This window comes from Marmota flaviventris, chromosome 10, assembly GCF_047511675.1.
Source record: "Marmota flaviventris isolate mMarFla1 chromosome 10, mMarFla1.hap1, whole genome shotgun sequence".
NCBI classification, from domain to species: Eukaryota; Metazoa; Chordata; class Mammalia; order Rodentia; family Sciuridae; genus Marmota; species Marmota flaviventris.
The window spans coordinates 16,059,708-16,086,391 of NC_092507.1; the positions used below are offsets into that span (position 1 = coordinate 16,059,708).

The 26,684-nt window shown below is 56.5% G+C and overlaps 1 protein-coding gene across 1 annotated transcript; it reads right to left on the bottom strand.

The window, feature by feature from the left end:
* Positions 1-1,720: 1,720 nt before the first annotated feature.
* Positions 1,721-26,133, bottom strand: Wnt4 (Wnt family member 4). The gene is made up of 5 exons (XM_027937665.2): positions 26,057-26,133; positions 14,037-14,272; positions 5,517-5,648; positions 5,284-5,426; positions 1,721-4,682 (listed from the first exon to the last, which is right to left on the bottom strand). Exons 1-5 carry the CDS (start codon positions 26,131-26,133, stop codon positions 4,215-4,217), a joined length of 1,056 nt encoding a protein of 351 aa, XP_027793466.1. The 3' UTR covers positions 1,721-4,214.
* Positions 26,134-26,684: the final 551 nt, after the last annotated feature.

Genomic DNA, 26,684 nt, shown 5'->3' on the forward strand with positions numbered 1-26,684 from the left:
CACTGGTTGACCTTAAGCCTGCTGTGGTGCCCCAAACTTTGTGGACCACTTCTTTTCAGGAAGAGGTGGAGTTGGAGGTCCACTTTGTCACTGTTCTGACAGCTCTCCCAGACACCTTCAGGTCTGAGCTCTGAGCACAGCTGCCCAGGATGGAGCCTGGACACAGCCTCTGCCAGCCTGCCTAGCCTGAGGACTGAAGGCCTTCCACGCCCATGGGGGATCCTGTCCCTCCCACCTCCACTTCTGAGGGTGCTCCTTGGCCTCGCCCTCTTCCTGCTCACAGTGGGACCTCAGCTCAACTTGCACAGCTGGTGTCTGCGGCCCCTTTGCCCTGACCTTTCTCACTGCTGTTTGGGTATCCTGGCCCCTGGGAGTCCCTGCTCTCCTCCCTGTGGCTTTCCACCCCGGGGAGACCAGCCTGCTTCTAATGTCTGGGATGGGGCCAAAGTTAGGGTGCCTGCCTCGGCTCCTAACCATTCCACATTGTCCCTGCTTCCTCCCTTGTCCAGCCCCCTTCATCTTATAACTACCTCCTATGTTCTGGAAGGGAGGATAATGGCATTTATAGTAAGAATTGCCATTTGTGGAGCTTCATGTCTGTTAGCTAAGGCAACATCATCCTCAAGAAACAGGTTCTGTTATTTAGCCCCATTTACAGTGTGCATTTGGGGGAAGCTCCATATTACAGACGAGAAAGCAAGTCCCAGAGGAAACAGTGAATTTTCTAAGGGTTCATATAGTAAAGAACTTATAGTTCTGGGATATAAACCTGGGCCTGTCTGACTCCAAAGCTGTAACCTTTCCTAGTTCTAGAAAATGCTAGGGCATGGATACCGTTACTTTATTCCACCGTCCTAGACCCTCTGCATCTCTAGTCCTTCTTCCCACCTTTGACTCTTGATTGTGAGGACAGAAAGTCCTTTTATTTTTTAATTTTTTTTTTAGTTGTCAATGGACCTTTATTTATATGCGTTGCTAAGAATCAAACCCAGTGCCCCACACATGCTAGGCAAGCGCTCTACCACTGAGTCCCAGCCCCAGCCCTGGAATGTCCTTTTCTATCCATTCTTAACCTCCCAGTCCTTCACAAATCGTGCGTACCCGCTGACTGAGAACACTTTCCCTCAGCCAGAGCTTGACCTCAGTAAAAGCCCGGCACACAGCCTAGCTATTTGCAGGCTGGTGTGGATTTACTTCCGTGGATGTGAGGGACAAGCTCTTTCGGTAAGGATGAGGACCTCGCCAGCTGGAGTAGGGGGTGGGTCCTGAGAAGCCACTCTGGGTCTGCGAGCAGCAGGGAATCCCTGGGGCTGAGGCTTAGAGTTACAGGTTCTCCATCCTGCTGTTCTCTGGTCCCAACCCTGGAGTTTACCTCTAGCCTCAGACTTCAGATTCCTTTGTCCCTCAACAGGAACTAAGTTTTGTTGCATTGTCCCCTGTGTCCTGGGTCAGCACCCTCTTCACCAGACCCTCCTCCCCGTGTCTATATCACGAAAGGCCAAAGTTTAAATAGCTGGTCATGGCTTGGTGAAATGTGTATAGAGCCACTGTGTGTTAGTGGAAAAGTTGCAGACAGTATGTAGGAGGTTCCCCAAACCAGTTCTTCAGAAGAAATTATCAATGTGGTCCCCATATCTAGAATTTGCTGTTACTTATTGCTTTGTCCATGGCCTTTCCAGGTCTTCTTCCTGTTATGTTAAAGAAAGAGTCACTGCCACAATTGCCAGATAAAGAAATAATCATTTTATCGTGCATCAGACTATGTCATGGGGATGTCACAATGGCAAGGAGCCTAGTATAAAAATTGAAGGATGGGTGGGCAGCAGAGTGGGGAAGCAGCATCCAGAGCTGGGGTTTATCCAGCCCTAGGCCTCAGAGGACATTACTTTTGCCTTGGTATAAGAGTGGTGGAGAAGGGTTTGGGCAGGATGTGAGCCTACTGACCGCTTTCCAAGCCCCATGCAGCTATGACAGGCCTCTGTCAGTCCTCCTCTTTTTTCATTTGGGACAGTTTGGAGCTGAGTGGGTCCAAGGAAGCTGCTTTTTTCTGTGGTTTTGAGTTTCTTTGGCCTTGGTGGCAGTGAAGGTGGCAGTGGCAGTGAAGGTGGCAGTGGCAGTAGGGCTCTTCAGAGGTTCCTAGAATGTGGTCTGATTGACCTAGGGCACAGCTTTCATAACCCCAGGAGGATCAGCTCCGAGGTGCTCCCTGGCAGGTGGAAAGGTGGCTGAAGCCTGTGATGGGGCACACACCTTCTCGCTGCTTCTTGGGGCATTGCCCGTCCAATCAGCAAGCAGCCTGGACCCACGGTTCCCCAGGGTGGGGGAAAGTAGCTCAGCTCCCTGGAGCCGGGTGGTCCCCACTCTGCCTTTTGTCTGGATCTGGCTCTGCCAGTGAGGCATAGTGTTTTCCCTGGCGCTGAGCAGGCAGCTGAACTGAGTCCGCTAAAGTGGCAGTGGGCCCAGCTGGGCAGCTGTGGGGACCCTTAGTCAGCTTAGCTTTCATCCACATCAGAACCAGACGGTCCCAAGATTATCTCTGTATTTGAATGTGGCTCCAGCATGTCACTTGGTTTTGGCCTCTTACTTGGTTAGGCATTAAGCAGAGAGCTTGGTTGGGGGCCAAGGGTGTTGACCCTCTTTGCAGGGGGAGCCAACATCAGGCGGCACAAACCAAAAGGAGAGTTTCTGCAGGTTCGAGTTCAGATTCTGAATCTTGGACTTGGCTTTCAGACACTGAACCCTAAAATCAAGAGCTTGGGGTCTTGGAACCCCAAATGGGGATCCTAGAACTCAAGACCTCAAACAGTGTTGGGGAGGGCACTCTTTGGGTCGATAGAAGGTCCTCTGGTGGTTGGGAGCCCAACTGAGAAGTAGCTGTGTCTGTGCACACCCCGTTGACAGAAGTCTGGACTGCTGGTGCTCTTTTGGGGATCTTGAGTCCCCATGCACCCAAGGCCTTGGAAACCTGGAGGTCTGGGGGTGGAGGGGTCTCCACTGCCGAGACTTCACTGGTGAGCCTTCCAGTTACTCGCCTCTTTTCTCACAGCCTGTTTTCTCTCTGCAGCCACGTGGGCTCTAGCCCAGCCTGTGGTCTCTGGCCCCTGCTGCTTCCATCCCTTTTCTTGCAGCCAGAACCCCTCTCAAGGCTCAGGTCCAAGACACCTTCTGTGTCTGTGCCTTTGGGTGCAGGGGCCATGGAGGAGCCTGGCTGGAGAACTCTTGTGGCTCTGCCTCTGCTCAGCTTGCTACGGAGCTGGTAAGCATTGCCCTCGGCTGTAAAATGGCATGTGCCTGTCTGTCCCAGGACTGGTGTAATAATCAAGGGAGGTGCCCCAATACAAGGCCTTGGACAGTATTTACTCAGTAAATTTAGTTAAGTGAGTAAGATAATGGAGGAGGACTCTCTGCACAGTCCTTTCCTGTCTCTGAGTGTGAGATTTCCATTCTCAGTTTCACAAGAGAACAGCACCCTGAGAGGTGACTCACTTGGGGCCTGACTAGGAGGGGCTGGGGAGTACCGAGATGGCTCCGCTAAAGGGTGTGCTGGGGCAGGCTGGGCTCCAGGGTGGGACTGTAGCCTTCTCTTGCCCTCACCTCACCTGTACTTCCTACCTGGAAGATCCCACAGAGGCTGACCTTCCAGCTGCCCTTGTGCGAGCTGAAGTGAACTCTTTGCCTTTGACCTGGTACCTGCCCAGGCTCTTTCCAGGGAGTTCCAGAGGCAAGGCTACCAGGGCCAAGTTGCCAGAGGGCCTTGTGTATGTGTGGGGTGGAGAGTTGCCAGCTCTTTTTCCAGGTGATGTGAATTCCATCAAGATGGCACCTATTTTCCCTGCCATAGGGGCCACCTGTTTCTCGGCGGGGTCAGTAGCCATGTGGCTGTAACACTCCTTGTTACCTATCTTAAGTCTGCAAGTAGGAAAATGGACACAGATAACAACTGAGTGGTCAGCAGCAGCCTTATGTGGACATCCAGAGCCATGAGCAAGGTCCCTTTGGTCAGTGGCAGCCACAAAGCCTTGGGCTTTGTGGGAGGCCACGGTTGGTACTCTTAGGGTCGCCTGCCTGGTTTCGGCAATAAATAATATGAGGACCCAAAAACCAAACCAGAACAAAAAATACAACCAGGATCTCTCAGGGAGGTGGTGGGAGACTCTTTAAATTACTGGCCTTCCCTGGGCCACTCAGGTGGTTGCTGAGCACAGGCTGTGCAGTCACCGGCACGTGTGCAGCTCTACAAGCCGCTGGCACTGTCGGCACTTGACGAAGCAGCACCAGTGGAACTTGCAGCTGCAGCGCTCGGCCAGCTCCACCTGTGCCGTGTGGAAGCCGCGGCCACAGCACAGCAGCTCGCAGCCATCGATGGCCTTGGACGTCTTGTTGCATGTCCGGCCCCTCGTGCCCAGCACGCCACTGCGCATGTCCTGTTCGCAGAAGTCTGGGCTGGGCTCCAAGTACACCAGGTCCTCATCTGTGTGCGGCTTGAACTGTGCGTTGCGTGGTACCAACGCCCGGGAGGAGCCCACACGGCGGGGCTCCACCTCGGTGGCGCCATCAAACTTCTCCTTCAGTGCGTGGCCCACCTGGCGGAATGGTGGCACGGCTCGCCAGCACGTTTTCACTTCGCAGGATCCTGATACCCCGTGGCACTTGCACTCCACCCGCATGTGTGACAGGATGGCCTGTGGGGGAGGGGTGGGGGAAAGGGGCCATCAGGAGATGGTAGTGGAGGTTGGGGAGGGCCCTGGGGGCTAATAGGGGCACATGGATGTGGGACACCCCAGAATCCAGCCCCTGGGGACTGATTCTGTAGAGTCAGAGGGTTCTTGTCATGCTTTCTCTGTATAAGGACCTGCTAATTGCCATGCTGGGCTGGTAAGCAACTGGGGACAGATGAACAAGGTGCTGTCCCCACATGTGGGCACTCAGACATGCTAAAGGGCAGTGCCACATGAAACAGCGACAAGTGATATGATGGGAAGGGCACCTTGGGAGTAGGCGTTGATGGGGTCATAGTTGAGCTTATGATATCTGGGGTGACAGGGCTGGATGAGCATATGTGCTCAGTACACAGGTGCATATGTACAGGGACAGGGCCGCGCATGCTCTGTGTGGCACCCACTCCTTCCCGGGCCTGCTCCACACACCCCATGGGCATGGGCCTACTGAGGTGCCTGTGCCCGTGAGAGCCTGAGCATTTCCTGAGTGGCCATGTGGTGAGTATTTGGGGACCCTGCCTGTGCCATCCCTACTCTGGTGCTGGTGGGGGTAGTGCCACACTACCTTCCTGCCGGCCTCGTTGTTGTGGAGGTTCATGAGGGCCCGGCTGGACGAGGCCCCCTTGCTTCTCTCGCGCACGTCAACAAATGACTGGGAGAAGGCGACGCCGTAGGCGATGTTGTCTGAGCATCCCGACCACTGGAAGCCTGGGGTGCAGAGGACATGGAAGAAGGTCCCAGTGAGGGTGGGCCAGGTTCCCAGGGCCCTGCCTCCCCCTAACCCCATCCTGAGCTTACCCTGAGGACTGACCCCATGCACCGTCCGATCACAGCCGCACTTTTCCAGCTCCCCGCTGCTGCAGGCCCGTGTCACCGCAAAGGCCACACCTGCTGAGGAGATGGCATACACAAAGGCCGCCTCCCGAGTCCCTGGGGAGACAGAGGGAGGACAGGGCTGGGTCCCAGGGCTCCTTCTCAGCACCCTCCTTAGTAATGAGGGAGGGGTACGTGGGGCCTGCTGGGAGCTGTAGGCCAAGGAGCGAGCAAGGCGGGCAGAGTGCTGTGTGCCAGGGCCGAGTGGGCACCAACAGCGGGGACCACCTCAACCACTCTGTGGACCAGCTCATCCTCTCGGCAGCAGGAGGCAACTTCTTACGGAGGGGTTACTTAGGTTGTCACAGCACGTGGCTGAGCCGGCAGAGGGTCTGGCTTCAGGGCCATGCCGTGGCTCCTGTGCCTCACTGTCCTCACTGCCTTTCCAGGAGTCGAGTGATATGACGTGTAAGGGAGACCAGGCAGACTGGGTGAGGTGAGCTGGTTCCGTGCCACAGCTGTGAGGCCGCCGAGTGGCGCTGCAGCCCCAGCCTTCCTGACCTTCTTGACCTATTCCCCAGCTGCTCCCCTCCAGCTCTGAGGGGTTCCTCTCCCTGACTCTGCCCTGGCCCTTCCTAGGCTGGGCCCATTGCTCAAGATGCCTTGCCTTCGGATGCCTTTAAGCCAGATGACATCAGCTCCTAATACTTCATCCCTCCTACTGATGAGCCAGGTGCCTAAATTACATCCCCAGTTACAGTGAAATGCAGATTCAGAGACAGAAGGACTTGGTCGCAGTCTCGCTGCCAGCAGGCGACAGGACCAGTGCTCCAGCACAGGTCTGGGCCTCTCCTCTGTTCTGGTTCTTTCCTTCTGCCCACGACTGCTCAGTGATTCTATTTTGGTGCCGGCCCTCCTCCCCTGCCTGAATGGATGTTTTTATCCTCCTAGGAACTGTGCCTGGGGGTGTAGCTGTTGTGGAGTCTCTTTCTGGGGGTGAGTAGAGTGTGCGTGGCTGGCTGGGTGTGTGACCAGACAGCAGGCCTTGCTCCTCTCTTGGGTCCTGTGAGGGCCTCTGTGTGCCGTGACTGTCCTTCTGTCTCTTGCTGGAGGGTCTGTGTCCGCAAGAGTGGCGGGGGCAGGCTTTGGCCTCATGGTTGGCAATTACCTCTGTGACACCCAGGCCTGTGCTCCCAGCTGCCCCAGGGAGCAGTCACCGTGGTCAGACAGAAACAATCGCTGTCTCTGTACCCATGTCTGTGGACAGAGGCAGCAGAAGCTGAGTACTAGGGTGGGAGGCAGCTCGGCCCCCAACCACTCAGGACGCCCTGTTCTTGGTGTGGCCCTTGAGCTGGGGATACTGCCCCACCCTCTTCACTGCCCACTCTCTGCCCTGGCTTGGCCACTTTGGGCCAGTACTGGGGGGCTTGGCTGGAGCAATGGAGCCTCGATGGCTGGAGGTGGAATCTTCTCCAAGTTAATCGAGGTTAATAGCAGGATCATGTTGGTTGGTTTTATGCTGTGGCCGCCCAAAGAGAGCCGATTTCAGTTTCTGGTATTTCTGGTATTTCCAGGCCTGAACCAGCACAAATCTTTACCCCAAAGACTAAGGGGGAGGGGAAGTCCGAGTAGGAGATAGGGCTGATGGAACTGGCAGGTGGCCTCAGCTCCTGACCTTGCTTGGTCCTTTCTCCTCTCCTTTTCTTGGTTTTCAGGAAGTCTCTGGCCCAGCCCCAGCTCTGGGCTGACCTCTGCTCCTGAGAGCCAATGGCCCCTGGGGTGCAGGCTTTCCTCTGAGGTGGCCAGGGAGACCACTGCCTCATTCCCTGAATCAATATCCATCTCCTGGGATTCAGAGTCCCTTTTGCCTTGGCCACAGGGGAACAAGGACACCATAATATTCTCAGCTTGGAAGTGGCCCTGAAGGAAGAGACTCTGAAAAGAAGGTAAAACAAAAGGTAAAGCTTAGAGCTTGACCCACTGCTGGGTGGTGCCTGGGCACTGTGGGTACTCTTCACAGCCCTGTGAAATCAGTACTTTTAACCTTGTTAGCTGGGAATGGTGGTACACACCTGTAATCCCAGCAAATTGGGAGCCTGAGGCAGGAGGATCACAAGTTTGAGGCCAGTCTCAGCAATTTAGTGAGATCCTGTCTCAAAATAAAAAGGGCTGGGGACATAGCTCAGTGGTAGAGCACTTCTGGTTTCAACCTCCAGTACCACAGTGTGTGTGTGCACATACACACCTACCCCCCCACTTCATTTTATAGATGAGAGAACAGGTGCTGAGTGGTGAAGCATCCAGCCAGGAAGTGGTGGGGCCAGAATCTTGGCTCCAGAGCTTCCATCTTGACATTCTCTGCCTCACAGAGGCCTTGAGTGTCTGGGAATGCACACGTAGTCCATCTCCTACCTCCCAAGGATGAAGGCAAGAAAGCTGTGCCTTAAGTCTCATGTGCTGCAGGATCAGCTCTCTCTTTGGGGGGTTTTCTAAGAGGTGATGAGCAGTCAGTCTCTGCTCAGCACAGGAGACCCCAGAAGGCCCGGAGGACAGGGGCATGCTGCTGTGTCCCCAAAGGCAAAGCCAAAGGCAGTGGCTCCTCCAGCCCCGCCAATCCCATTTATTTCCTTTCTTCCTTCCCTTTCTTCCCTCCCTCCCTCCCTTCCTTCCTTCCTTCCTTCCTTCCTTCCTTCCCTCCCTCCCTCCCTCCCAGGGATTGAACCCAGGGGCGCTTAATCACCAAGCCACATTCCCAGCCCCGTTTTTTTTTTTTTTTTTTTTAAATAGGGAGTCACAAAGAAAATTTTTTTTTTGGGGGGGGGTTGATGGACCTTTATTTTGTTTATTTATATGTGGTGCTGAGAATTGAACCCAGTGCCTCACACATGCTATGCAAGCGCTCTACCACTGAGCCACAATCCCAGCACCCCCAGCCCTTTTTAAATATTTTATTTTGAGACAGGGCCTTGCTAAGTTGCTGAGGCTGGCTTTGAACTTGCAATCTTCCTGCCTCAGCCTCCTGAGCCGCTAGGATTACAGGTGTGCTCTACCATGCCTGGCTTCCTTTAGCCTTCTCTAGCTGGCCCTAGGTTTGAGCTCTTCAACTCCATCACTTATGGCCCTGGGGGGCTCCTCACCCTACCCAGGTCCCAGGCTGAAGTTTTGCTCATTAGTTGAAGATCTAGCAGGGCCTGTTTTCCCCAGAGGCCACCCAGGCATGGAAAAAGCATCCTGGTACTCTTGGGAGTTGTAGCAGCAGGGGCTTCTCCAGCAAGATGGTAGATACTGCTTCTGGGTCAGGGGTTTGCCTGTTCAGCTGCAGGAGGGGTAGATCCTCGCTTTGTGCTCACTGGACTAGGGTAAGGCAGGACTCTCAAGTGCCAAGGATACTCTGGCCTTCTTTTCCATAAGCCATTTGCTGCTTCTCACACTCAGCTCCTTCCTGCCATTTTCCTTCCCAGAGTACCCTGTCTTCTGACTCTACCAGTCTAAGTCTTGTGTGTCCTCTGGGTCTGGCCTCAGTACATCTTTTCCAAGGGGCTGGGGATTCAGAGTGATTCTGCAGATCCAATATATCCAATATTATTTTTTCTGAGGGCCCCACTGTGTTCTGGAGCCTTTCCACATGCTCTCTAGGGTCACAACAATCTCAGCAGTCAGACTCTGGAGGAGTCCTCAGCAAATGGCTGAATGGGAACTGGAACCAAGGAGGGTTGTGGGACACAAGACCTGAGCTCTGCAGAGCGCATCATGCGTGCTGTCTCTCCAGATATTGAAAGGAAAGACATTTCGGCAGGAAGGAGTATTCGGGGAACTGTCTGAGGTTGAGTTGGGCTGGCAAGAAATCCATGGGCCCAGTGATGCCCTGGGCACCGGGGCGGGTGTTGTGGTTGAGGCCAGGGAATACCTACACTGCCAGCATTTCCTGTTGACCTGGGGGAGTTGTAGGGAAGTGAGGCCAGACCCGGCCCTGGGCTCCTGGGCTCTGAGAAAAACTCCCTCCAGGAAGTCTCTCTGAATTTAGGGGATGTGAGAATAAGTGGCTCTCCTGGGGTCATGGCCTATAAGAAGTATTTCCCCTGCATTCTGTCACTGAATCTTGGTGACAGCCCTGTGAAAAATTATGTGACCAGGGAAAGTGTAGAGCATTTGGGGCCAGAAAGTGTAGAGCATTTGTTAGACTCGTTTGCAGAGTGACCTTTTCCACAACTCAAACAGACCCTTACATATCCCTTCCCACTATCTTCCTGGGACTCCAGATGCTCTCTCTGACCTGCCTGCCCTACTCTGTCAGAATCAGGCCACAGACAGTTTTTCCCCCTCAATCATCTTGTGTGTTTGCCCTCTGAAGCCTTCAGGGGCTTCCAGCCTGGAGGTGTCTGCAGCACATCCTCCCCAGAGCTGATTTTGGGTGAGGGGTGTACTGGGGATTAAACCCAGGAGCACTTAGTTACTGAGCTACATTCATAACCTTTTGTTATTTAAAAAAAATAATAGCAGAAGGGTTTTTGTCATCTTTTGTTATTATTATTATTTTAAATTTTTAAACAGGGTCTTGCTAAGTTGCTGAGGCTGGCCTTGAACTTGCCACTCTCCTGCCTCAGCCTCCTGAATTTCTGGGGATCATAGGCGAGCACCACCACGCCTGGCTTTCCCAGAGCTCTTGTAATATATCTGATGGCATCAGAAAGTGGCCCAAAAGGTCACCCAGAAGGAAAGAATGTTCTCCCTTCACTGGGTCCACCTGATATGGCACTGAGGACAAAGGCAAGAGTACCTAGGGCTGCGGAGCATTTCAAGTCCAGCCCAGGGTAGAGGGGACAGTCAGTGAGGTGTCCTACACAGTGCAGACGTGGGGAGTGGGAAGACATGCCCGGGTTTGAATCTCATTTTGCAGGCCAACACATCACGGTGCCTCCCAACCATGGCAGAGCCTGTAGGGGCCTCAGGGCTCTTTGAGTCCCCTCTATGGACAGGGACTTGATTGAGGTCACAGAGAGAGGTGATGAGGCAGGAGGCCCATCACTGTCCACAGATGGAAGAAAGCAGAATGGTTTTTGTCATCCCACCCTGCTAGGGGCAGCCCACCTTGAGGCCCAGGACACCTGTGCCAGCTCCATGGCTTCTCTCCCTGCCCTGGACCTTTCCATTCACTCAGTACAGTTTACCATTATGCACAGTGCCGAGCAAGGACAGGGATTGGGCCATGACTAAAACACAGGCCTTGGTTCTTAATGTCTGCTCAGGCAAGAACTGCCACATTCCACATTCCTGGCTGCCCCAGACACCATCTTTACCAAATTTCTGATAGATTTTTTTTTGTGCTAGAACACATAGCTTGACCCTAAACCACACACTGGCCTCATCATTATTTCTCTGCGTGTCCGGCCTCTAGAGGCCTCCACAGCTTGGGAGTGGGGAAGTATGGAATTGGGGGCTGTGAGAGTTTGGGTAGTACTGGCAATATGTGAACCCCTGCCCTGGCCCTCTGGGCATCAGTTAGCCCTATTTAAGCACCATCTGTATGAATCCTCCCCCAGGAGTCCTAGAAGGTTGGTTCTGGGTTTATTCCCATGTTACAGGAAAGAGAACACTGAGTCTTTGAGAGGGCATGGGCCTAACCCATGATCTTAGTCAAGAGCAGGCAGGCTGGTCCAGGATCTGGGTGCATTGCCACCCTTTGGCTCCTTGAGCCTTCTTCCTCATCTGTGACATAGGAACAATGTCACAAGCTCAGAGCTGTTGAGAGGATGATTTTAAGGCAAGACAGCACAAGCATGTGAGAGTCCTGTAACAGATGGGGCTCCTTGGCTACCCAGGGTGGGATCTGTTGGCTCTGTCCTTTCACATCTGAGGCCACTACCTCAGCCAAGCTGCTTATGCATGTGGGCCCCTGCCAAGTCCCCCATCCTGGGAGCCGGGGGATGAGTGGTCTGCCCAGGCTAGCGTTGCTGCTAAAGGCAACAGCCTCAGCTCCTCTGGGGTCAGGGCCCACACGAAGTACTTCCCGGGCTTTCTCACTGAATCTTGGTGACAGTCCTAAGAGGGACACGTGCTCGGCGAGGCCACTGAGGCTCAGAGGAGTGAAGTCACCTGTCTAAGATCTGCTTGCCCATGCTCACCCTCCATCTGCCTCATCAGTAATCCCTGGGATTCCTGGCTCTCAGGCCACTGGGTGGACAAGTCCCTTTTCTTTTTGTTTGTGGAGAGCATTTAAGAATGTCCCAAGAGGAATTCTACTAGGGAATAAGCCAAAAATAGGAAAAGGAGTTGGGTGAATGGGAAGAGCTCAGAAGAGTTCTCTGAACATGGCTGGTCTCTCCCTGCTCTGACCAAGACAATCTCTGGGTGCCTCGACTCCACACCAAGAGGACAGGACATTTGACCAAGCTACTCTGTCACCAGCTTTCACCAGGCCTGGTAGATTCTAGCAGGGCTAGGTCCCCTCCTAGGTTTCTGTCCCTAGGTGAGGAAGGCACTTAATGGCAGAGTCCTGTGGACACACTACCTTTAGGCCAATACTGACCCTGCCTCCCCTCTTTTTATGTACCTTCAACCTGCGGTCCCCAACCTGCTGTCATTAGATTATATCCACAGACTCTCCTCCATGCCAGGCTGGGTCACGTGTGGGGAAATGGGCAGCTGAGCCAGCCCCTTGCCTGGGGGGAGCTAAGCCTTAGTGATGGGTTGGTGGAGGCTTCACACTGCAGGCCGGAAGCGTCATGTTGCAGTGTGAACACGGGTGCTTTAGACAAAGGTGTGTGTGTGTGTGTGTGTGTGTGTGTGTGTGTCTGACCATTTGCCTTACTCTCCTCTATTTATAAAGTACAAACATTTGGTGGATCCAGTAATGGGTCCATAGGAATACCCTCTATTATTTTTTGTACCTTTTCTATAAGTTGAAATTATATCAAAACAAAAAGTTACAAAATAAGAGGAGAATCCCTATCCCCACTAAGAACAAAGAGACTTAGAGCCCAGGGGAAAGGACTGACAGGGCTTAGAGAGGGGACTGCTGAGCCTAAGAAGGGGTTTGGTGTTTGGGGTACAGGACATGGCGTGCGCGAAGGTGAGGGGTTTTGGCAGACATGGTGTATGAAACCCTGCTGATCTATCCAACCAATCCATCCAAACACTCTCTGAATACCCACCATGTGCGAGGGACTTTCCTAGCTCAGGTCTACTGTGCGAGGCTCCCCAGCCAGGCAGCGCCCCTTCATCCCGGGAGGTTTGCTGCTGTCAGGCTGCTCCCCGGGTCTGTGCTTCTTTTCGAGAGCAGCAACACCAAGCATGATGGTGCTTTTTTGGCCTCTGCCAGCTCCCAGGAGAATGGCTTCCAAATTTCTATCACAGTTGGTTTCCAACAACATCCAAATGGTTTGCAGTGAGCTGGGCAGCCCTGGCCATCCAGCCCACAAGTGCCAAGACAAAGGTTGGCCCAAGGAACCTTTTCCTGCTGCCTGAGCAAGTCACAGAGGGCCCCGTTGACTGTGGTGGCTTAGAAGTGTCAGTTTTGTGCTCAGGAAGTAGAAAAAGAGGCAGCTGGGTTAGAGTGCTTCTCAGAGCCTCTCAAGAAACCTTCCTGTTCCCTAGAACTTTCTCTGGGCTCTAGCCCACCTCCCTTTGGTTGAGCGCATTCTCAAGTTTCTGGACTGAGCCGAGAACCTTTATCTTTGAGAAATCCTTTCCTGAGCACCCCAGCCCTGCCAGGGGAAATGTCAACCTCCTATCCTGTCCATCATGGTGACTTTTCTATTGTGGCGAAGAGCACAGACCCTGCAGTGGGTTTGGTCCTGGCTCTGTGACTTTCTAGCTCTGTGACCTTGGGCAAGTTACTTTGCCTCCACGTATGTATTTTATTTTCTTCATCTGCAATATGGCAGCCGAATTAATGTTACAACAACATCTGCCCGTGTTAGTGCTGCGGCCGGGTGAGCTGCTCTTCCTATGCTGTGGTCTGCCCCCCGCTGGGCTGCGAGGAGTGGGGGGGACAGGAACTGGCTGTATCAGGGAAGGCCATACTGAGGGTGCTCCATGGGGTTTGTCAGGTGTAGAAATCCATGAAACAAGCTCCTGGGCTGAGCCAAGGGGGTGAAGCACTGGCTGAGGGCCGCGAGCCTGGGTCTTGAGCCTGATTCTGCTATTCACCCTCTGAAAAGCCTTGGGCAGGGCAGTCCTGTCCCCTGCCTGAACCTCAGTTTTTCCTCCTTAAAACAAGGAGGATCCCAGCTCACACTCCCTTGAGACTAGCACTGAAACTGCTGCATACTACTGAATTCTGCCCGGGTCGGGGTGGGGGGAACAGCACTGCATCGGCCTCCTCCCACGGCCATCCCCAGCTTGCCTCAGCCTGGGTCCTCCCCCTACCTGGCGCCCCTCCCTGGGCCTCCTGCTGGTTTAGCTTCAGAAATGATTTTGACTAGTCCAGCCCCTCCAGAGTGTCATTTCCTCACTGGGTCTCACACGCTGGTCCCTGGCTGCCACCGCACACACACACACCCTCACCTTGCGTTACCACCTTGCCAAAGACGGGCAGAGAGTCGAGCGTGGAGCAGTTCCAGCGCCGGTTCCGGAACTGGTACTGGCATTCCTCGATGGCCAGCTGGGCGCCGCGGCGCACCGAGTCCATCACCTCCAGGTTCCGCTTGCACATCTGCACCTGCCTCTGGATCAGGCCCTTGAGCTTCTCACATGTCTCCTCCTCAGAGATGCTCCCCACTGAAGACAGCTTGGCCAGGTACCTGGGAAGAGGGGAGAGGCCTGCAGAGCCCGCTCCAGCACCCCGCCACGGTCTCTGGGGGCCGACTTGTCCCAGGGACTGGTCCCTCTCTCTGGATCCAGTGACAGGCCTGCCTCTCCTGGTCTCAGGCTGGGGATCTGTGTGTGCAGTTTGACACGGGGACTGAGGCAATGAGACAGGAACCGGTCATTGTTTGCTGAGCAAAGGGAATGAATGAATGGCCACCGAATCGAAAGGTACATAGAAAGGCCTATTAAAATGTGGGGAATTTTATGACGATGATAATTAGCGTAGCCAACTTTTATGGAACCTAGTCACAACTGGGCTAAGTACTTTATTGCATTTAATCCTCTCAGCAAGCCAGTGAACCCCCGTTTTAAAGAGAGGGACACTTAGGTGCATATGTGTATATGCAAAGTTACCCAGCCAGTGAGAGGTGGAGCAGGACTTGAACCTGGTTTGTCTGACTTCACAGCCTTCAGTAATGACAATTCCTTTATGTGACTCAAAGGCTAGAATTGACAGTGTGGACAGAAGCTGCTGGGAGCTGGGCTTGCTCAACCTAGGGATCAGGCCAAGATGCAGTCGGCTGCCGCTGGCTGTGGAGGTGTGCAGGCAGCAGCCAGGTTCTATTGGCCGGGCATGTGGGCTGGGCATGAGGGAGGGTTCTCCAATCTGGCTGTGCACTGGAAACATTTATGGGGCTTGAGGAACACTCAGGTTCCTGAGCCCCGCTTCAAGCAGGGCTTGGCGTGCATCTCAGTTTTGGACATGTCCCCAGGCACAGCTGGGAAGCCACTTGCCTGGGTAAGTACCAGTGATGTTTCTTCAGTCTGGGTGCCACTGTCCTCTCTGCAGTGTCAGCCCCAGGGGCAGCTTCCTCATCCCCTGTGTGGGCTGGAGTCTGGCTTTCCCTGTTTGTAACGGAGTGACAGTTCCTATCCCAGAGGGCAGTTGTGAGGGATGAACATAATTGGCAACGCCTCTGGGTGTCAGCTGGGCACATCCTAGGAGGGGGGGTGTCGTAACAATCTCTTCCCTGCAGCCTAGTGGGCGAGTGGGAGGTGGGTGGGCTCAGGTGCCCAACCTCCCCTCCCTCCTGCACTCCTGTCTCCCAGGGACCCTCTCCTGTCCCTTTCCTTTCTACCAGGTCCTACTCAGGGGATGTGAAGAGACTGATAGGGTCCTGATGAGGCCCAGGCAGGAGCCTGAGCCTCTTGGAGGGGAGGACAGTAGGAAGAAGACTGAGAAGTGGGAAGAGGATGCATCTTGAACGGGGGCCAACTGGCATCTCAATGCTGCCTGGGTGCTCCCCACTATCATAGCTGAAGGAATTGGGGGTCTCCTACTGGGCCAGGCCCACCTATCGTGCTTGGCCTGCAGGGGGCGCCAAAAGCTCAGCACACCTACTGGCGATGGGCCAGGTCACGTTTGGGGAGGCCACAGGTATCTTTCTGTGAGGGGATAAGGAGTTGCACCTAGCATTGGATCTTTTCCTGCTCCCACCCAGGCTTGGCTCTTAGATAAAGGGTGAGGTCCCTATTGCCTTTTGACACAGGGGCATAGAACTGGCCTGTCCCCAGCTAGGCCACTCCTTCTGTATTCAGCAAGGGGACCACCTCTGGCTATGCCAGGCCCTAGCCTCTGGTGAGGAAAGTCATTCAAGGGCAGGGGGTCCCTGGGTAGGAGAAGTAGGCTTTGGAGGCCTACTGTGACCTGGGGCAAGTCACCTCCCCATTCAGAGCTTCTGTTCATGGGCATAATAAATGGGTAAGTCCTTAGGGCCTTTCCCCCTGTCAGAGTCGGTGGTCTTCCTCCTACTGGCAGAAGTATGGAGGGGTTTCCAGGCCTCAAAGACCCCTGGTCCCATGCCAGGCTGATAGATGGAGCCCCTGCTGTTACCAGGGGAGAGATGGATCAGAGGGCAGCACCATCCTCCTCTAGGCCGGAAATGCAACAGGAAGATAGGCTGAAATGACAGCAACAGGGATTTAGGGGGCGCTGCTAGCCTGCCATGGCTGTGGGTCACTGGGGTAGTGTCCAGGAAGAAACCTCTTCGGTGGGCACCAATGCCCACTGCCCAGCCCCTTCCTCCCCTGGCACAACCCTTGCCCCTTGCAAGCATGTGAGGCCCAGCCTCCCCCAGCCCTGTGTTCCCAGAACCTAGGAGCTTGTCTGAGTGGTGGTGATGGGAATCGGGCACCAGAGCTGAACACAGGAAGGGCTGGGGGCTGGAGAGAGGAGCGCATCGGGGGCCTCGGTCTGCACCGTCTCTGCGTATCTATCCCAGCATGTGGTTTTACAGAAGAGCAAACTGAGGCCCACAGAAGTGAGATGACTTCCAAAGCCCCACAGCCAGTCAGCAGCAGCGGCCCTGAGTCCCCTCTCTTCCCTGTGTCCCTGGCCATGCACCTGCCCCCGCTGGATGGCTAGGGGCTGCCAACTCGCTCTGCATCATGTCTGGCCTTACATAGGGCTTGTCTTGGTGGGTCCCCTGTGCTCACCTACTGGCAGAGTGCTCAGGGCAGGGAGGGGCAGGGCTGAGGAAGGAAGGCGGGGCTGCTGCGGGCTTTGGGGACCCTAGGAGCTGGGCCCAGTTGGTCCCAAGGGCCTCCAGGGTCCCTCCTGGTGCCCTAAGGTGGCTCAACCTTTCCCCCAGAGACACATGTGCCACTTGCTGACCCTGGAGCAGGGTTGGGCTTGAATATTGACTGCCAAGCCATTTCTCAGGGAGACAGGGCCTGATGGGTGTTGGCTGGTGCCGGCTGCCTGCGTGTGGAGGCCCCGACCATCCCTGCTTCTCCCGCCCTGGTGCGGTGTCCCCGTGTAGGCTTCTTCCTGCTGCTTCTGAGTCCAGGCTTAGCAATCTGCCACCTGCTGCCCTGGCCACCCAGGACTCCAGCCACTGCCCTGCCATCGATCAGGTTACCCCACCAGCCTAGACTGCCCCTGCCGGCTCCGCTGCCCGCCAGCTCGTGCCCTGGTCTTCTCAAATGGGGGCTATGGGTCCTTGAGGCTCCTCCCAGGAGGCCCTCCCCGCAAGGCCCGTGCACGCAGCCTGCAAGGCTGGAGAGCCCTGGCCCTGCCAGGGAGATCAGATCCTCTCGGCCACCTGCTGTTTTCATTAGAAACTAAAATTAGCTGGGCTTGTCCCAAGCTTTTCCAGGTTTGCTTGCTTTTTTAAACAAAATATACAAATTCCTAGAGGAGAATCTGCACCTCTGTGACTCCTCCCAGGCTCTCACTCTGCACATGGAGAGGAGAGGGGAAGGGAAAGAACTGGAGCCTTGGGGAGGCCAAGCAGGTCAGTGTCGCAGGTCCCAGCCTGAGGGTGTCCAGGTGGGGGCTGGGACGCCAGCCCAGGCTTCTCTGCCCCTCCCTTTGGCCTCCCTGCCTGCCCTGGCCACATTTAGAGCCTCCTCAGGAGTGGTTGTGCCTGCAATACCAGGGAGGAAGGAGGCCAGGCGGGCAGGAGGGGGAGCCGGAAGGAAATGGAGTGTCTGCTGAGCAGAGAGCTGCTTTGGGGACACGGCTGGGTGGAAGCAAGAGGACCATAGACCCCACCCAGGACCACGATCTTAAGGAGCACCCAGGGGTACCTGGTTCCACCAGATCCTTGCCACACCCCCAATCATGTCAGATCTCCCAGTGCTCCTGTAACCACTGTAGAGTGGCTGGCTGGCCTCCTCTCCACGCTGTCCCAGGTCCAGAGACCCTGTCCTTTATGATAAGCAGTGTAGTAAGGGCTGTAGGGAGCAGCCTGGTCAGAATTGCATCTCCGTGTCACTGGAGGCAAGTTAGCAAACATCTCAGAGCCTCAGTGTGTTCTATAAAATGGGGAGACTGATGCTCAACCCCTGAAACTAAATTAAATGAAATGTGTGCGTGGCGGGTGCTGCTCCTCGCTGCGGCACTACTGGGTCACCATCATTATCTAGATGGACTCCAGGGGCCCTCTCACTGCCTCCCACATAGCCTGTGCCCATCTCAGTGGAGATGCTGGGCTCTCTGGACCCTCTTAGGCCTGGGCCCCACCCTTCAGCTGAGCACATCCAGGGAGAGAGACACACTCCCAGTGGGAATGTGGATTACTTCAGACAGGATCCCAACTGGAGGGGTTTCTCTTTGTTGTTTGTTGTTAATGTGGTGCTGGAGATGGAACCCAGAGCCTTCCACATGCTAGACAGGGACTCTCCCATGGATCCACACCCCCAGCCCCCAACTGCAGATTTTTGGCAGAATCTCCAGAGTTTGCAGAATTGGAGAATGGGTTTCCTGGTGATTGTGACCCATGTGGCGGACCCTAGGACAGGGACTGCAAGGGAAGGTCGGGGGGGATGGTACTGGTGTCAGGAGACCAAAAGCTAGGACCCTAGGGTGCAAGGGCTAGGGCAGTGGCATCCAAGACCAGTCAGGGTGCTGAGGGGACATGGGAATCACTTTAGGAATGAGAGGTGACTGGAAGCAGGGACCTTCCCTTCCCCTGCCACCCGTGCCCTTAATCAGCAGTTACATGCTTCAGCATGTCCTGTTACAACAATGCAGAGCGGGTCAGGAAGGCTGTTCTCCATTTCATAGATGTGGAAACTGAGACTCAAGAGGCACGTGTTCAAGGTCATGAGCCGGTCAGAGTGGTCAGAAGTTCAAAACAGGTCATTCTGGCTCCTGAGCCTGGGGGTTAGATGCTCAGGCTCCAAAGATGGCCTGTGGTACTGCGGTCCCCAGACACTGAACTGGGTGAGGTGACCTGATTCTTCTGTGGAGGGATCTTTCTAGAGCCCCGTGTTTTCTGGACAAGAGAGGGGAGTGTTGGGGAGGGAGGCGTTTCAGTGGTCATGCATCTGCCTAGACCATGTTTTTTGGGCCTGGGGTCCCTAGCCATTGGGGTTGTGAAGGAAGTGCTGCTGCTGGTCTGGAACCCTGGAGGACAGCCGTAGGAGTGGGGAGGCTGGCAGTGGAGACCCTCATGGTAGCTGGTGGGCAGTGGGCTGCCTCTGCTCCACCTCCTTCTCTGCCTTAGCCAACTTCCCTGGGCTCCAGGTGCCTCCCCCAGTTGGAGGGACACGATGGCCTCTTCTGGAGTGCCTTCCCCTCCTTCCCCTGCATGTTATCCCTGGGATCCCTGGGCTCCTTTACCCTCAGAAGCCTCAGCACTCACACTCCTCTGGCCTCCCCTGTGGCCATGACCTGCAGCCTCCTGACACCCAAGCCCCATGTGTCTTACTCCTGAAGCTCCAGATACCCCACTTCCTACTGGGAACTCCCCTCCCATTTCCCATCTCTCTGTGTTTGTCCCCAGGAGAGCTGGTGGCTGACCCAGGGCCAAGGAGGAGCCACTTAGTCCTGGGTCTGCATGGCCCAGTGCTGTGCCAGCTGGTGAGAACTTTCCTTCTCTGCCCTGGCAGGGAATGCTGTGGGGGGGAGCGGTGTCAAGGCTAAGGCATTTCCTGACCTACCTTGCCCCTACCCTAGCAGAAGGCTAGAAAGCCTTTTGTGCCCTGTGGCCATTGGACCACTGAAGTGTCCTCCCCAACTGAGGGAGGCTGCGGTGGGGCATGAAGGGACATTGGAAACCCCAGCTGAGCTGTTTGCAGCCAGAACTGGCTTCCTGGAGTGAGGCTGGGGTGGCTCCCAGTTTCCAGCGAGTTCCTTGGCTATGGCAGGTACCTTCTAAAGGCCCACACTTGGGAGAACCTGTGGCTGAATGTCCCCTACCCGCTGCAGGCCGGGTGGGCAGACCTTGGTTGTTCTCCCCTCCTGTGCAGAGTGACCGGCTGGGGCTCTGGGGCTGCAGATCTGATTCGTGGACTGCAGGAGAAGTCCGGGGGCGCACTCCAGCTTTCCCACAAGTGTGCTGCATGGCCCTGAGCCTCGCACCGTGCCTGATGCCAGGAAGTACTCGATGTGTTTGAGGGGGGCAGACAGAGCACCCCCATGCAGGAAGCTGTGACCCTGAGGACTGTCCGCGGCCAATTCTGATGTCTGCTTTGTTCTGAAACCCTGAAGCAGGGCACCCCTGACTCAGAAGGGAACATTGCCGTCTCCCACTTTGGGGAAAACTCCTGGGACCTCATCATGAGATTACAGAATGAGAAATGGGGTCGGAAGGGCTCAGTCAGAGTCCCAGAGGGAAAGAGGCCCCACTAGGCCCGTCAGCAATCCCCTGCTGTGCAAAATGGGCCCCCGAAGGAGACATCCCTGAGGGTGCGTCCCTCCCTCCCACCTGCCTTCATTCCTCTCTGAAGACCGGGTCCCCTCCACCACAGGGGTTGGCCTGGCCCTGACTTGGCGGGAACTTAAAACGCAGTTTGGTTTCAGTTTGCCAGGAGTTGGGGAGGCGGAGAGGGACTGCGTGGGGAAGGGGGAGCTGCTGGGGTCAGGGTGGGGAGAGAGCCTTCTCCCGGGTCTGGCTCATTCACAGAAGATGCAGTTCAGGTCTCAGAGATAAAACCTGGCAACTCCTGTGGAAATCTGGAAAGCAACCCTGGGTCCCGCTCCACCTTCCAGCTGGGTTTACAGAACAAACCAGCCCTGGCTGCTGCAAGCTCCCTGGGAGCAGAGGGTGACTGCAGGGGCCAATGGCAGGCTCTGTCACCCCCAGCTCCTGGCCTGCCTGTGCCCCGCCTGAGCTCTTCCTCCCAGAGGGAGGAACTGGAGGAGGATTGCTGCAAACACTGGCTTTTCCAAGAGCACCCACAGGGCTAGAGTTGGGCGAGTTTCAACAGGTTTGGGGAGCGCTGTCTTGTCAGGAGCTTGCTGAGTTGCTCAACTGCTAATCCAGGGTTGAGGGAAGAAAGTTAACCACGGCAGACAGCTGGGGCTCCTGCTGCTGAGCAAACCCCTCCGGCAGGCCCGGTCCCAAGGCCCCACCGAGGAGGGGAGAAGCAGCCCCGTCTGACTCGGAGGGTCTGCCTTGGCTAAGGACAGCGGCAGGTCTGCAGATCTGCTGGGGTCAGCCACCCTTCCTGACACCCACTGGGGCGCATTTTAGTATCACCGAACCTTGGGGCAGTGGAGGGAAGCCTTCCTCCTACTCAAGGGCTTTGAAGATGGGCCGCCATTTGACAAGAATGTTCTGGGGTGAAGGAGTCCTTCCTTCCTTGTCCACTGAGTGTGAGCTGAGCACCTTCTACAGGCTGGGGGTGCCAGCCTGGGGGTCCTCAGGGCTGGGATCCCACTGCCTTGGCCTTCCGAAGCAGAAGCCATGCTGCTGAGCTTATAAATAACGTGAGATGGTTCTACAGGCAGGGGACGAAAACCGTGAGACCTGGACATGTGAGAGTCAGCCAAGCTGCTTCTTTGGGGAAGTTGCTGCACCTCTGGCCTCTGAAGTGGGGCTGAGAGTAAGACACTCCTGTCCTCTGAAGGGGGGAGAGGAAGGTAGAGTGGCTCAGGGTGGGTGGCGTGAAAGTGCTTTGTGAACCATTCACTCGCAGTGTGGGGTGTGCTTTTGCCCCTAGGGGACATTTGGCAATGTCTGCAGACATTTTTGGTTGTCACCTGGTGGGGGGGCAGTGTGTGTGCTCCTGGCTTCCAGCAGGTTGGGGCTTGGGATACTGCTAAGCACCTTGCAGGACACAGGACAGCCCCGTACCAAAAAATTATCTGGCCTCAAATATTAATGGTACCAAGGTTGAGGGAAATCCTGCTTTAAACTGTAAAGTTCTGGGTGTAGTGATTGTAATTCATTGCCCAGAACCATGGGAGGTGCTCCAAGGAGATGGGCTCTTACTCTTTAGAGGGAAGGGAGAGCTTCTTTTTAGCTGGGGAACCATGAGATATTCCTGGGGGAGATGGGCTACTTCTTTCCTGGTGGGGCTGGCTTTCCCCCACACCTGGACTGGGGAGGCGCGACCTGAGAGCTGGGCCTCACTCTGCCATGCCAAGAGTTACACATCCTCCCTGGGCAAGCAGGCACCTAGGAGCTCAGCCTCGAGACACACTCCTGTGGGACCTGGACCAGCAGGGCACTGGGGCCTCCTCCGCCTCCCCCATGGGCACTGAAGGGTATTTCCAGCGCCAGTCCCCCTGGCCAGCAGGATTGCCTCTGAGCCAGGCTGGGTCTCCCTGGCTCTCTGAGGCTCCTGTGGAGACCCTTGTTGAGGAGGAGGGGGTGGCAGTCTAGTTTCCTATTTGTGTACAATCATGGGCTTGGGATGGGAGAGTTTGGGACAAACTGGGCTGGAGGGCAACCTGAAGGCCACTCCCTCCATCCTCCCATAGACAGAGAGGACTCTAGCCCACTGACACCAGCCCCCGTGGCTACCATTTCTCTTGGTGTCCTGGCACTGTGCCCAGCACAATACATGCACGGGCTCGCTCTTTCCTCCCAACACCACTGTGTATGTCCCATCTGCACCAATGGGTACCATTTTTACAGATGCGGCACTGGAGGCTCCAAGATGTTAAGTAACCTGTCTAAGGTCACTGGACTGGCCGTAGCAGAGCTGGGGTGGAACTCCAGGCTATCTGTCCCCAAGACTTACTTGGCCACTCTGCTGGCCCATCTCTGAGTACAGCAGGGACTCCTTCCCCTGGCCTGCTGGGTTCCTGGTAGGGCTCCTGCCCAGCACACCACTGACCTCCCCCAGAAACCCACAGTGATGAAGCCTTGGCTTATCTATTCCCTTGCTCTTGCCAGTTCTTCCATTTGGGGTTGAGAATAAGCTGCAGAGGATAGTGGCCCAGAGGGAAGAAAAGAGGCCCACCCAAGGCTGCCCAGCACTTGGCACAGAGCTGGGACTGGCACCTGTCTCCTGGTGCAGTCTCAGTGCCAGGGGGACCATTCAGAATCATTTCTGACCCTAGCAGTAGGGCAGCCCCCTTGAAGGCAGAGGACTGTGCACATCCCTCCCTCTGAGCAGGAGCTGCCACAAGCTGTCAGCCTGCTTTGGGTGCCAGATGCAAGCCCAGTCGGCAGCTCCCAGCTTCTCTGGGCTTGCCCAGGCCTCAGGCTGCAGAGTCCTCCCAGCTCCAGGCTCTGTCCTGCCCAACAGCTGCACACAGCAGGACACCTGGCCTCCCCCCACCCCGGGCCACCTGCCCTTCTGAGACAACAGACAGTACCAGCTCTGCTACTGGCCAGTTGACCATCCCTGGATGGACGCCTCTGCTGGGACGGGAGGGGACACCTAGGTCTCATCCCTTGGTGGGTGCTGCCAGCCATCCTTTCGGGGTCAGGCCTCTAGCTTGGCTCACCCTTGAAAAGATACAGTGTCACCACCTTGCTGAATGGAAGCTGCCTGACTGCAGCTTTTTCTTCTAGAGGCAGCTCTGGGCCAGACACCTCTGCACTTACCAGCTAGGTGGCTTTGGAGAACTACCTCTGGGATCCCAACTGTTCTCATCTGTAAATTGGGATTTGAATATACTCTGGACTAGGGAGTTATTATCCTGGAATTGCTGTCAGGATCCCACAGCCTGCAGGCCAAGTGGTGTGTCCCCCACTCCCCCGTTGATTGCTCCTGTTCAATTCTCTCCCCCGACAGCCATGTGGCATGCACTGTCCCACCCATTTGTGGCTTTGTTTTATGTGTCCTTCTATTTGGACCCCAAGCTCCTAGGAAGCCTGGCTGTGACACCTATTTTCCCCAGGGCTGGTCCAGTCTCTGACCTGGGGACGGAGGTGATAAACATAAGGCAGTGACACTGGCTTGGGGGGACAGAGCCCTGGGTCTCTTCTCCTTCAGAACCCCGGGTTCCACAGGGTCCTGGGAAGGCCCTCTTCCTCTCACCTTGGGCTGAGCAGAGAGACCCTTGGCTCGGAGCCCTGGTGGAGCAGGAGCGAGCTGGGACACCCAGAGCCTGCTGCATGGCAACCTGAACCATCACAGTCACCGAGAACAGGTTTGCCAACTCCCTTCTCCCTCCAGGCCCCCCTCCTCACCCACCCCTCATGGCAGCACAGGCTCAAGAAGGGAGCTGGAATTCCCCAGGGGTTTGTGTGACCTAAAGCCAGGGCTGTGTCTCTGCCTGAGATCCTGGGCGTGGATGTGGCTGAAGGTGTGTGGTAATATCACCTGGGCCACACTGGCTCAGTTTGGGACAGTCTCATGGGAGGGGCTGGGAGTCTGAGTGCCTGGGTTCCATTCTCAACTTGAGTTTGGCAAGTAACTTCTGCTCCCTGGTCTCAGTTTCCTCATCTGTAAAGGGAGCCAAAAGGCCACAATGCTCTACAGGCCTGTCTTTCCACTGCCGATATCCCCATATTCCCTGAAGGCCTGGGTCACGCACTCAAATTGCCACTTTTGTCCTCTGCTTTTTTGCTTCCCTCTGTGCTGGGCAGGTCGAACCCAGTTCTTGTTCTTCCTGATACTCAGACCTGTTTGGGGACCTCAGCTCTGAGCCCATGCATTTAAGAGCCAGCTCCAGAGCCCCCACATTCAAACCAGCTCCCCTCCTCAGCTCTCTGATCCAGAATCCACTGAGGGGGGTGGTCTGCAGGGGGCCAGAGGGACGAGGTGGTGGTGCCCTGGTTTCTGTACATACTGCCACTGCTCTTGAAGTGTTAATCAAATTAAGGCTCCAAGAAAAACAAAAGCGCCACAGCCACTTTGGGCTGTCTTGGAGTAGCTCACTCTCGGAACAGCTGGGAGAATTCCACATCACCTCCGTCCCCCAAAGCCCTGGGTGGCTCTGACCCCAACAAACACACTCCTTCCAGCCTGCAGGGCCCCGGCTGGCCACAATGACCTCATAGCAACAGCCATTGGACACTCGGGGCAATTTCATGGGAGATATTTGTTCTTTGGTCTTGATGCAGAGAGAATTTTTTCCTCTCCTGCTGTCTCCATGGAAACCCCAGCTACACTGTTGGCGATCCCCCTTCCCACCTCATGCTTTTCAGATCAATATTGGAGCTTGGCTCCCCACTGGCTGCCCACAGCGGATGGGGGAAGAGTTCTGGGCAGGAGGAGTTGGGGCCAGGGTTAAGCCTGGGGCATGGGGAAGTGTCACTTGGGAGGGATGAAGGAGTCCAGCGTCCTCTTCTTGCTTCCCGTTCACTGGCTCAGAGCAGCTCATCCCTTTAGCTCTCTTTCCCCCAGCAAACATCCTGCCCCTTCCCAGGAAACCCTCTGAGCAGACCCAGTCAAGGAGAAAGAGACAGGTCACCAGTGGTTACCACCCATTTCTTCCTTAGGCAAGACGCGTGGAGGTGGGGGCTGTTGTCCTCTTTAAGGGCTGCAAGGAGTTTCTTCTTGCTCCAGGGAAAACCAAGGTCCAACCAGAGCCGGCAGCGGGTTCTCAGAGGCTCGGTGTCCCGGTCCCTTTCCTCCTTCTAAGCCTGGTTCCCTCCCTCCCAGCAGAAACAGGTCCCTGCACGCCTCCAGCCCAGCCCGCAGCGCGGCGCAGCTTCGCGCGGGGAGCTCGCTCCCAGACTTCTCGGGATTAACCTGCTATTATGTCCCTGTAATGGGCTTCCTCAGTGACCTGTCAGTCCCGCTGGGCTGCGCCCTGAGCAGGGTACCCCATCTGGGCCGCCGCCCCGTGTTCGCACCCCTTGCGCCCTGGGGCGCCCAGGACCGCCTATGGGTGCGGACTACGCCGCCATCCCCTTTGGGCAGGAAGCGGGACGTGGGGAGAGCGGGACCCAGGGTCTCCAGATGGAGGCCCGGCAGTGGCGGCGGCGGCAGAGAGAGCGAGCGAGCCTCTGTCCGGCGGCCGAGACACCTGCCGGGCGCCCCCGCGCCCGCTGCCCCGCGCCGCCTGGCACCGGCCGCTGCCCCCGGGGCCTGCCCCGCCCCGCCCCGCCCGGCCCGGCGCTGCCGGTCCCGGCCCGACTTACAGCCAGTTGCTCGCGGCGGCCGAGAAGACAGCGAAGACGAGGAGGCGCAGCGAACGCAGGCACGAGCGGGGACTCATGGTGCCGCCGCGGGCGCCCGGCCCCGGGCAGCGCTGCGGCCGCGGGGGGCCTCCTGTCCGAGCGGCAGGTGGGCGCTCCGCGGGTGGGCTGGGGCGCGGCGCCGGGCGCGGGCCGGGGCGCGCGCGCCGGGGCTCTGCCTCCGTGCCTGCCGGCCGCCCTGCCCGCTGCTGCGCCCGCTGCCCGGCGCGGACCAGACTGTCAGCGCCGCCCCAGAGCCGGGATGCCGCGGCGGCAGCGGCGGCGGCGGAGGCGGGCGGGCTGCCGGGGGGGCGGGCCGGGGGCGGGCCGAGGATGGGGTTACCTGGGCGGGCCCAGCGGCCCGGGACACCCCCCGGGGGCGGGACGCGGCGGCAGCGGACGCGGCCACCCTAACCCGCGGGACTGGGCTCCTCCCGGAGCCTCCCCGGCCGGGCGCCCAGGAAGACTTGGGGCCCAAGCTCGCTCAGGGCACGCCTGGCTGCGCGCCGCCTAGTCCGGCCGCGCTAGAGGCGCGGCGACCCAGCTGCCTGGTCCCCACCCGGGCCTTAGGGACAGGCGGGCACAGCTCCCC